We start from the raw sequence: 12310 nt of genomic DNA, 5'->3' as shown, positions 1-12310 counted from the left end.
TGGGCCACATTCTAGCCACCAGCAAAATTTGCCACAGTATCATGATTCAGGAAATAACTTGGAAAACTCTTGGAGTTGATGGTTAATATGACTTGACCTCAGGACAACATCTGCTTTCAGAAATAATTTACTTAAGCAACACATGGTATTGATTCCTGCTCAAGGTCAGACCTAGGTGCAGACATTGAGGAGAGGGGACTAAAACACACAAAAAATACTGCCCTCACAAAACCTACCCTTTAATAGGACAACGGATAGTGTATGTGTAAATGAAATGAAATAGATAAGTAAATAGTGCTAATAAAACTAAACTTCAGACAGTGCTAAAAACTATAAAGGAAATAAAAACATGATAACGAGGTAGCAAAGGGAGTGAATGGGTGACCACGAACCGACCTTTGGAGGGCAAAACTGGCCCAAATGATGGGGAGACCCAGGTGTGGAAAGATCTGGAGGGAAGCACTGTCAGATGAGGGAACACCAGGTAGAGCAAAGGAAGTCTGGGGAAGAAGGGACAGAACAAACCTGGGTAGACCAGCTGACCCAATTACTTTTTCAACAATAGCAGAAAAGCCCCTTCTCTCTCTGATGTTTCTTCCCCCCCCCCAAATAAAAATCCATCATAATTATTTCTTTCCCAATTTCCTCCCTGTCAGGCCCTCTTGTTTTTTATCAGCCTGTTCCTCCAACACCCCCCGACTCGCCCCCCCACATACACACCCAGGTATACACTGAGACAAACAACAGCTAGCGACGAAGGGACCTCAGACGGAAAACACCATGGCTTCTTCAAGACCTTACGACCACCCGCAAGTCGGGCACATGACCAAAACCCTGAGTGGAATGCCTGAGGCAGAGATGCCCCGGCTGGAGACACATGTCAGGGTGTCTGAGGAAAGGGAGGAAGCATGTGCAGTAGTATGGTTTTGTTTCATCTTCTTTGGTTCTGTATGAATAGCACCAGTTAATAGTGCGCTTTCCCTTTTTCTTTAAACAGATTAAGAGTTAGTCCGAGGCAAGAAAGGCATTCTGGTGGTTGGAAAACACAGTGTCTTCTTTTTTCCTTTCTTTGCCCCGCTGAAGGGACTCTTCCCTCCTCCTCTGCTCAGTCTGGGCTCACGTCCCTGTGCTGCAGGCTCGCGCAACCTTCCCACCCATTGCATGGGAAAGAGCATTCAGGAGATGGGCAGCAAAGGTTTTATTCAACTTGACCATCTCCTAAAAAAAAAAAAAAGAAAGAAAGAAAAGAAAAGAAAAAAGAAAAAGGAAAGAGAAAGACGAAGAAGAGAAGTTGAGAGAGGCCAGACTAAATGGATATGATCTGAATGCATATTTGTGTTACAACTAATGCAACCAGCATCAGAGAGGGGCCAAGATCAAATAAATGGTAAAACCTGACAAAGAGAAGAATAGATGGTATGTGGAGCCATCTGTTTTGGAGGACACCCAAATCTGTCTGAATCTGTGAGGCCAAACTACCAGCTATTCTAAGACGCCCCATTCCAAGAGTGGCCTAATGCGCATCTACACAATCACTTTCTCTCGCCATCACTTTGGCTGCAACTTTTTTGTGCAATTAAGTAATTTATTCCTTTCTTCAGCCTCCTGATTCTAATGAATCTGAGCCACAAACAAGCCTCAGTTGCTCCTATTCAAGGAGTCTGATTGCATCTGGCAGTGATTGCTGAAAATCCTGAAGAGGAAACAGGGAAGGGAAGCATATTGTTTGGGGGGGTAATAGGTGAAGACCTGCCTCTCTTGACCTATAATACATTAGTGTCAGTGAACATTTGGCAGCCTTCAGATGATTAGCAATGAAGATGAATCAAGCAAAAAAGAGGTAGAAATCTGCCTCATCTGAATCACCAGAACTGCATACATTTGCATGCTGATTAGCTGTTCTTTTGTCTGTGTTCCTAATTATTATGACACATTATGTCTTCATCATGCAAGATTCTGATCTGTCTTGTTCAAAATGCATGTAGAAAAAAGTGCAGTTTATTGATTCAACATGTAACTTTTATTTTTATGTTTGCTTTAATTAAATACATATTTGATTGCCTTTGACTGCTGTCCTTTTTTTTTTTCCTTGCTCTTATTTATTTCATCTTGTTGACAAACACACAGGTAACCTTCCTTTATCATTCTCAGATCGTCTGGTGCTCAGTCTTCCCTCTCTGCCTTTCTCTCTCTCTCTCTCTCTCTCTTTCTCTCAGGTGCTCACTTCCATTTTCTTGAAGAGGCAAAACAAAGGAGGAAAAGAAAACAAAACAGCATCCCTAGTAACACAGCAGAGCAGGGGAGCTGGCAGTGGGGGCGCGCAGGCGATGCCCACAGCAGGGAGGGAAAATGGCTCCAACCTTAAGAAGAGCAGACAAACGTTGTGACTCCGGAGAGGCGCTCTTCCGGAGGACCACGGGCAGCAGAGGGGGGTTAAAAATAACATGATCTTGCAAAAGAGAGAGACCCGATGTTATTCCCAGTTGTCTTCACACTTTATTGATCATGAGGATTTGTGAGCAGGACGTGAAAATGCCTGTGTCCCGGGTCAAGCCTCCATTTTTCCCATATGGCCCGACGACTCTGCTGGAATATCCGGGAAAGGAGGGGAAACTGCTTTCCCAATGGGCTCCGCTTAGACCCAGTTACTCCCCCTCTTCCTCAGAAGTGGAAGCGGAGCGGGGAACTTGGCACCTCTCTGTGCCAGACCCCAGAGACTCTGCCACCCCCAAAGCAGCCAGGAAACCAACATTCCTCGGAGCAAGGAGGAGAACAGAGAACTGAACAGAGAACCCTGGGATGAAGGGGGGGCCTCTCGCCCTCCCCTAAAAAGATGCAAAATGTACCAGTGTGTACATCAAGGTCTTCTGGGGCTACTTCCTCCAAACAACTGGAGACTCTTTCAGTCAAAGAGTTTGGGAGAGGTGTGGGCAGAAAGAGAAAGGAAAAGATATTTGTCTCCTGCTGGTTACAGCCACCCCAAGCCCTGATGTCCTTATCACCCTCCACCCAGGGATATGCTAAACAGCTGTAGTTAACACCAAGCTATTTGGCGAATCCAATCAAGACACTCAGAAAGCAAAAGAGCATCACAGAGGAAAAGCCGGATGCAGGAGTAATTGAGTGTGCTGAGGGTCCATAGATGCTCAGAAAGAAAGCAGGACCCAACCAAATGCAAATGGCTCCTCACTGAAGAGGCATAATGCCCATCGCTCTTCCCTGCTAATGGGCATGATTGGCTGGAAATGTAATCAACAGCTCTGCCCCCAACATCTATCCCTACAGTGAGGGACGACGGAAATCCATATTCATGAGAAAGCCAACCGGCAATGTTTACTGGGTGCAGAGAGGGGGCAGGGCTGGCCTGGGTCAGACAGAGATCCTTGGGAGCCATAATGAGGCTGGGAGCAGGGAAACCAACGCTGTTAGAGACCCCCCCACCCCTCCCCTCACAAACCTGCCCCCCAATAAGTACACACGGTTGCTGAATCTGGAACTAAAGAGAACACTGGAATCCATGATACCTACACAGAATCTGTCCAGTGACAGTGGCCTCTGGACGTCCATCTGGATGCTGCCATCTCACAGCATCTTGTATAAAGGTGCTCAGTCCCTCCCCTCCCTTGCCAACCCACCCTCTAAGCACGGCACAGCTACTCCATGTGAGTCAACACTATGGAGGGAATGGTAACAAAAGGTGCAGGTATAACACAGACATCTTGAAATCTACTTTGGAATCCCTCCATCATGCACCAGCTTGCTGAAGCTAAAAATAAAGGATATCTGGCATTGGACTGGGATGCATGGTGTCTGTATTAGTCAGCTCAGGTTGCCAAAACAAAATATCAGAGACTGGGTAGACTAAAACCAGGAACTTATTTTCTCACCATTCTGGAGGCTGAAAGTCCAAGATCAAGGTGTTGGCAGGGTTGGTTTCTCCTAAGGCCTCTCTTCTTGGCTTGCAGATGGCTGCCTTTTCCCTGTGCCCTCACATGGTCTTTCCTCATGTGTGACCACACCTGATGTCTCTGTGTATCCTAATCTCTTCTAGTAAGGACACCAGTTAGATTGGATTAGGGCCCACTCCAATGTTCCATTTCTACCTAATTCACTGTTTAAGACCCTATCTCCAAAGACAATCATATTCTGAGGTACTAGGGGTTTGGTCTTCAACATATGAACTTGGAGGGAACACAACTGAGCCCAAACAGTTTCTTCCCAAAATTAAAATCTGCCAAAACCTCAGGAAAAAACCTTTGAAAATACGCCTTTGCCGATATAATTAGTTAAGATGGGGTGTTGCTGGATTAGAGAGGCCTTAAATTCAGTGACTGATGTTCTTACAAGAGTAGACAAACATACGTACGGACACACGGAGTGCCACGGGATGACTGAGGCAAAGACTGGAGTGACGGTGGTGCTGGTTCTGGGACACCAAGAATGGCTGCCCAACTACCCGAGGCTAGAAAGAGATGAGGAAGCCTTTCTCCCTAGAGCTGTCGAGAGGAGCACAGCCCTGCCGACACCTTGATTTCATACTTCTACCTCCAGAACTATAAGAATACTGTGATTAGTTTGTGATCATTTATTGTAACAGCCACAAGAAACTAAAAAACCATGAAGACTGAAACCCATAGAATATCCTAAAATCTCCATGTAGAACTAGACTATCACTGGGCCAACGACTCACTCACCAAACGATGACCTCAGGTGCCCCAATGCAACTGGTCAGCATTTTTCTTCCCTCTTCCACTTCTCAAACTTCCCTCTGGTAAAGGAGCCAGGAACAGGGAAAAGGTTCAAGAATCCACAAGCAAGACATTAGATCCTGGTCATCTGGTCACCAGCCACCTGAATTCAGGGCCCAAAGAAATAAAGGGAGAAGTAATTTGTCATGTTCAATAGTAATTTGTAGTAATTTGTCATGTTCAATAAAGTCAGAAATCTAAACTATAAACAACCCAAATAGCCTTTTGTCTCTAGGCTGAGGTGTGGAGTCCTATACCAATCCACAACTCTCAGCAAAATGAGAAAAAAAAAGCATTGGGGTTTTATAAAACTAAATATGTTTTATGCAAGGGACTCCCCCTTGATTCTGAGACCATGTCCTTTTTTTTTTTTTTTAATATTTATTTATCAAACTGAGAGAATGTGTGCCCATGAGGAGGGGAGGGGCAGAGGGAGAGAGAAAGATGAAGAGAATCTCAAGCAGACTCCCACTAAGCATAGAGCACAATGTGGGGCTCAATCTCACAACCCTGAGATCATGACCTGAGCAGAAATCAAGAGTCAGACACTTAACCAACTGAGCCACCCAGGCAGCCCAATCATGTCCTTTTCATATCTTAGATGCTTAGATGTCTTATCTATTATAAAATGAATGTAATAAGGGATGGTAAAAATTTTTCTAACATTTGTTCTTAACAAAATTAAAAGCTGGCAATTCTCTGGCCCTCGGTTAAAAACTAAAACTAAAAATCCATGACTTGTTACTTCTTCCAAGAAGCCTCTCCACATCCTTCACTCCCTTGGTACTGATGTATAAATCTTGCATTTCATTTTTCAGTCACATTTGGCTCTGAAATTATTCTCTGATTTCCTTCCAAAGAGATTGCAAATAGATCCCTCTCTCCCAGGGATAAGGATCATGACTCTTACACTTTCTATTTCTACTTTTACATAGCACAGAGCAGTGCACTCAACAGATGCCCAGGAAATGCTGAATGAATGAATAAAAGAGTAAAGCAGATATAAATTTGGTATTAAAAAAAAAAAAGAAAAGAAAAAAGAAAACCACCCAAGGAGTTTTCAATGGTCCCAGGACAAAGCAGGAATTCATAAAGACATAATTGGAAACCCATTAGTTTCTGAAGTCTCTTCCCACCACAACTATCCATGGTTCCTTAGTTAAGGGGGTGGATGCAATATGGGCCCCAAGTCAGTTGAAATTATAATGAAAAAGGGGATGCTGATGCCACAGCATAACCCAGAGTATTCTGGAAGCTTCCATGCTGAAAATGGCCTAAGATACGAAGCAGATTGATATATAACCAGGATCCAAATGCTTCTCACTACCTTTGCCCAAACCACCTTCATCCTTCACCTACACAAAGGCACAAACCTCTACAGTAGTCAGAATAATGGCCTTCCAAAGATGAACACACCTTAATCCCCCCAAATCGGGAATACCTTGCATAGTGAAAGGGACTTTGCAGATGTGATGAATTTAAGGATCCTGTGACAGGGAGATTATCTTGGCTTATGCAGATGAGGCCAACTTAATCACAAGGGTCCTCATATGGGAAAGAGGAGGGTCAAAGTCAAAGAAGGAAATGGGTCAATGGAAGGAAATGTCAGAGAAAAGAGATGAAGACAGTTTGCTGCTGGTTTCGAGACTAGGGAAGAAGCTGCGAGTCCAGGCATGTAGGCAGTCTTTAGAAGTCTTTAGAAACTGGAAAAGTCACAGAAGTCTCCTTTAGAACTTCTGGAAGGAACATAGTCCCGCTCAGACCTTGATTTTAGGCTTCTGGCCTCCTAAACTGTAAAATAATAAATTTTTGTTGTTTCAAGTCACTAAATTTGTAGTAATTTGTTATAGCAGCAATAAGAAACTAATACATTTCCTTACTGGTCTCCCTGGTTCTGCCCTTGTCCTCCTATAGTCTATTGCTGAACACAAAAGCCAAAGGAAGCCTTTTAAATTCTTTTTTTTTTAAGAATCTTTTTTTTTTTTTTAAGATTTTATTTATTCATTTAACAGAGAGGGAGAGTACAAGCAGGGAGAGCATCAGGCAGAGTGTTGGGAGGGAGATGCAGGCTCTCTGTTGAGCCAGGAGCCAGCAAGGCCTACTTAAAGCTGAAAGCCCCTTCCACTTCTAGTCTTCTCTCCCTTCCTGGGATTCTCAGGAAGGGTGAGTAGCACTCAACTGTCTGGCACACTATATATCCTACTGATCTGCTTGTTTATTTCCTGTTTCCAATAGAACATCTCCTGTCTTCATTAGGACCAGGATTTTTGTGTTTCGTCTGCAGTGCCAAAACAGTGCCTGGCACATAGTAGGTGCTCAATACGTACCTGCTAAACAGACGGTCACTCCCTGTAGGAGGCTCTGGGATGATGGAACCGGTGCTGGTAACGACACCCATACTAATCACAGTCAAGTTACTGGGTGGGTACCAGGCACTGTGCCGAGCGTTTCATGTGGATGAACTCAGTCAAATCACAATGGCTTTTCAAATAGGGTCCTCAAGGGAACTTCAGAAGCAACTGAATTCAAAATTTAAGTTGAGAATTGCTGATTTTGGATTCTGGTCCCCACTGGATCAGGAAAAAAAAAAAAAAAAAGAGCGAACTGTCTACTTGGCAAAACTGACATTCCCACAAGAACTTTGATAAAATGGGATTTGAGCATATAACCCTCCAGCTCTGAAAGTTCCAGACCCATGGTAAATATGCAATCAGAATCTGTTAACTAATTTTTTTTTTCCTACAAAAAAAACTAATGTCACCTGCTAGTCTGGAGAGAGAAGATATAAGTCAGAAATGTGGAAAAGCTCACAGAAATATGGGACTTCTGCTCAACAACCCACTTTTGTGGGAAGGCCACCAAATTCTCCCACCTTCTTATGATAGAGTCCCCAGAGTCACAGGTTAGTTAGCTCTGACACTGTGACTTCTAAAAAGAAACATATATTTGGACTTTGACTCCATGTCTAGCACTAAGCTCTTAAAATCCTGAGAATTCCTAAGAAGAGGATAAAGGTGTCTCTTGCTATGTTAATGAGGTGACATTTGGAAAGCTCCTAAGAAGGGGGCTGGTTTCCTGGAGACCTAACCATGTGACTAGAGGGTTGGAAATTTCAGTCCCACCCCAACCTCTGGCAAGGGGAAGGGCCGCCTACCCACCTCCCTGGAGGTTGAATCAATCACTAATGGCCAGTGATTTAACCCATCATGCCTATGGAATGAAGCTTCCCCCAAAATCAAAAGGACACAGTTTGGAGAGCCTCCAGGTTGGGGAACACATGATTCGGAGAGAGTGGCGTGCCTGGAGAAGGCGTGGAAGCTCGGCACCCTCTCCATCGCGTTGTCCCATGCATCTCCTCCATCCGGATGTTACTCTGCGTCCTTTATTATATCTTTTTATAATAAATTGGGAAATGTAAGTGAATATTTCCCTGAGTTCTCTGAGTCATTCTGGCAAGTTAATCGAATTCTGAGGGGGAGGAGGTCATGGAAACCTCTGATTTAGAGTGGGCTGTCAGAAGCACAGGTGCCATACTGGACGAGTGATTGGCATCTAAAGTGAGGGCAGTCCTGCAGGACCGAGCCCTTAACCTGTGGGATCTGATGCTCTCTCTTTGTAGATTGTGCCAGAATGGAGTTGAACTGTAGTACCCCAAGCTGGTGTCCAAGGATTGCGCAGTGGTGTGGGGAAACAGCCCCCATGTACACATTGGAATGGGTGACCAGAACCTTTTTTAATAACCAGGAGTATAAATGAGAAGTAGAGCAGGCAAAGGGGGCCAGGAAGAGGCAGGATGGAGGCCCCAGGAAAGGGTCTGTAAGATCTCCTGCTCCTCAAAGATTTGCAGATGGCGAGATGCACATGAGAGAGGTTGGGTGGGTGGGACAGGTGTGGCTGGAGAAGTCTCTCCTTTCTGACTCTCCCCCGGGGTTTCATTTGGGAAAATGCTTTCTGAGGCAACACAAACCGGCCTGTGACTAACTCCACTCACCGGCCTGACAGTCCCCGAGGGGGAAGAAAAGGGAATTCCCTGCTTTGAGGCCACATGATGGGTAGGGATCTTCTTTTGTTTGCAATTGTAATCTCAGGAGTCATGCAAGTCAATAAACAAACAAGTGAAAAGATTCAGCGAGGTGTAAAAATAGATTTGCACAGGGCAGACAACTGCGCATTCCATTTATTTACCTCTTCTAACAAACCGATACCTGGGGTGACATTTATTAATAAACGGCATTACCAGGTGCCTGATATGTGGCTCACGGAAATTAATTACCCAGCCCGTGGTAAAACCATAACAAGCCTGCAGTGCTGTAACATTTGTGCTAATTGAAAATGAGATAAGTGCTGTGGGTACAATTTGCATTCAATGCAGTGTATTAATTATCTTCAGTTCTCTTCATGATAAATATACCTGACTGAATCACTCTCCTAATTTACCGGGTAATAGAGTCGTAAGTGGGTTCCCTTAGGTAACCAAGGGAAGGCACTGAGTTGTGGGCAAGATGGAGACCCTGGCTTTTCGGAGTATTTCAGCAAGCTTAGCTCGGGCGCTGGGCTTGGCCTTGCCTCATTCCCAGGAAGACAGCGAAATCAACCTGTTAGACTCACCTAAGCTCCCTGCTCCAGGCCCTAATCCTTCCACCAGAGAGGCTGGCTGGCTCCAGAAGCTCAGAGAATGCTCAAAAATAGGACATGAGGGGCACCCGGGTGGCTCAGTGGGTTAAAGCCTCTGCCTTCGGCTCAGGTCATGATTCCAGGGTCCTGGGATCGAGCCCCGCATCGGGCTCTCTGCTCTGCAGAGAGCCTGCTTCCTCCTCTCTCTCTGCCTGCCTCTCTGCCTACTTGTGATCTCTGTCTATCAAATAAATAAATAAAATCTTTAAAAAAAAAATTAAAAAAAATAGGACGTGAGAAGAGATCTGGTTCTGAATGGACACGAATTAAAACTTGCAGTCGGGAAAATACAGATTTAAAGATTTGGGGGAAGGGCCACAGATTAATCCTTGGGGGTGATGATTTGGAAAAAGGGTTCAAATTACAAACGTGAACTCAGCTGTACAGCAAAGGCCCTCGGTACCACCCAACAAGGAAGGAGGGGAAAGACCCATCCGGTCGTCATGAACTGGAGATCCCCAACCAGCCATCCACTGCTGGCACATCTGCCAAGTCCTGCCATCTTTTTGAGCTTGGCCATATGGTCCTCTGGCCTTGGCGTGTTGAGCAGCATACACTGAGGGAGAGGTGACAGTTGATAGTAACAATAACCTTTCTCGAGAATCAAGAGCTTACTGTGTGTCAGGCACCAAGCTAAGCACTTAACTTACATCATCTAAATTAACGCTCTTTAGAAGCTCCCCTTACTCTAAGGAAACCGTCCTTTTTGACCTCACCCTCCCCATCACGTAGAGTAACGTTCCGCGACAGCACCTTCTTGCTTCCTGTCCCAAACTATAATCACCTTGCTCGCTTGTTCACCTGCCTCTTGATTAGCGTACAACCTCCTGGGTAGAGTCCCAACCTGTCTTCTTCACCCCCATTTTGGGACCAGCACAGAGTGGGACACATAGCAAATACCTGTGCAATGAAGGCAAACTTGTTATAATAATCCCCTAATGTAAGCAGACCAAAACTCAAGTATCCCCGGCTCAAGCAGGGCATCCCACGTGTTCTCAAACTAATAAATGTAGAAGCATTTCACGGGCCCATCCACAGCACCCACGGAGGCCAGGAATCCCGTGTGATGAGGGCCCTGAACACACAGAATGCCTACCAGGAAATCCCCTCCACTCACTAGCAGGAAGGCACCAATCTGGTCCATGGGAAGAGGAAATGAAGCTGTAAATACACATGATGTAAAACAAACCGGTAGCCCCAGGAAGCACAACTATTTCTGATGCTCACACTGGAAAAAGCTCTTCTAAGGACAGAGAAGATGCTGTTCGATATCCCATCACACGCTTGTCATCACGAAACTCCTGCTGGCCCAATGGTATTTCTCTGTGGGTTAGAAGATGGTCCCTGTCAGGCTAGCGTGGCCCAGATGGGTTCAGGGTTGGCCAGAAGAGCCCAGCTGGATTCCAGCTCTCACTCACCCCCACTTAGGCAAGAGCCCCTGCACAGAGCACGACCTGCACGGACTGCGCACAAAGTGCAGGAGCCCTGTGCGGAAGCCCCTGCACACAGACCTGCACAAAGGCTCCTTCTAAAGCTTCTCAGCATAAAGTGCAACCTGATATGTTAATTAGGCTTGAAATAAATAAACAGATAGGGGGCGGAGGGAGTGCCATCTAGTGAACCCATCCCCACGGAGGACTTCAGGATGCGGTCCTGGTGTCCCCAGCTCTCAGTCCCCTGGTAGATGTTATTTTATCTCGAGCAACTCTGCTAGGTTATGCCTCAGGAGGACAAAATGGTGGTGACTGCTAGGTTTCTCTCAAGAGGGGGTGGCAGGTTTTTACAGTGGCTAAATGAGCATACTGTCCATTCTGGTAAAAAGAACTGAACTCTCACTATGCCACGTCCTTCCTGTATGGAGTCATCATGGAGGCAATTAAGGTTAAATGAAGCCAGAAGAAAGAGGTCATGTTCTGATAAGATCAGTGTCCTTTTAAGAAGACATAGCATCTCTCCACCATTGGAGCACACAATGGAGACAGAGGTCAGTCTACAAACCAGAAGAAGAGGCCTCAGAATAAAACCTATCTTGCCAGCACTGTGATCTTGGACTGCCAGTCTTTAGAAATGTGAGAAACAAATTTCCGTTATTTAAGTAACTCGGTCTATGGTATTTTGCTATGGCGCCCAGAGTTAAGACACTGCCATTAACATCAGTGATATTCAGCTATCCTGGGAAATGGGCAATTACAAAAGGAAAGTGCACCATAGGGTGTGGAAGACTAGGGTAGAGAGAGAAGACAAGCAATGAGTCAGAGAATACTGTCTTCGGAGAGTTATGTAACTGATAGGTAGCATGAGTTACACTCCTATTGCAGTATAGTATATTCTCAACACCATAGCCAGACCGGTCCTCTTGAAATAATCAGATCTTATCATTCCTCTGCTCAAAACTGGCCAATGGCTCCATCTTCAAAGGATAAAATCCCAAGTGTGTCCTACAAGGCCCCCTGACCTGGTTTAGGGATCCTCTCTGACCTTATACCTCACTATCCTCCCTTGGTTCATTCTGCCCCAGCCACGCTAACTTCCCACAGCTTCTCAGACACTGCTATGTACAAATATACCTCAGGGCCTTTGCACTTGCTGCTTCTTAGTCCTAAAGGCTCTTTCCTCACTTCCTGTCTACTCAAATGTCACATGATTGGTGAGGGCTTCCCTAATCATTATAGATAAAAATAAAAACCCACAACCCAACCCATGTGCCAAAACACACGTACACTGCATGCCTTACCTACCATATCCTGCTTAATTTTCTCCACAGTGATTCTCAGAATCTGATATACTATCTGCTTACTAATTTAATTGCCACCCTCTTCCTAAAACAAAAGCTTCACACAGGCATGAAATTACTTGTTCTCTCTTATATCCTGAGCAGTTTCAATAGT

The 12310-nt window shown here is 45.2% G+C and overlaps 1 protein-coding gene across 1 annotated transcript in view; it reads right to left on the bottom strand.

The window, feature by feature from the left end:
* Nucleotides 1–4725: 4725 nt before the first annotated feature.
* Nucleotides 4726–12310, bottom strand: part of RPS6KC1 (ribosomal protein S6 kinase C1) — a 230080-nt gene continuing 222495 nt past the window's right edge. Inside the window, exon 16 of the mRNA XM_044267182.1 lies at nt 4726–4851. Within this exon, the coding sequence (XP_044123117.1) occupies nt 4833–4851 (19 nt within the window). The 3' untranslated portion in view covers nt 4726–4832. The remainder of the gene's footprint in view (nt 4852–12310) is intronic.

The sequence above is a fragment of the Neovison vison genome, chromosome 10, assembly GCF_020171115.1.
Source record: "Neovison vison isolate M4711 chromosome 10, ASM_NN_V1, whole genome shotgun sequence".
NCBI lineage: Eukaryota > Metazoa > Chordata > Mammalia > Carnivora > Mustelidae > Neogale > Neogale vison.
Note: the sequence above shows the minus strand (reverse complement) of the source record. Positions and strands in the feature narration are given on the sequence as shown.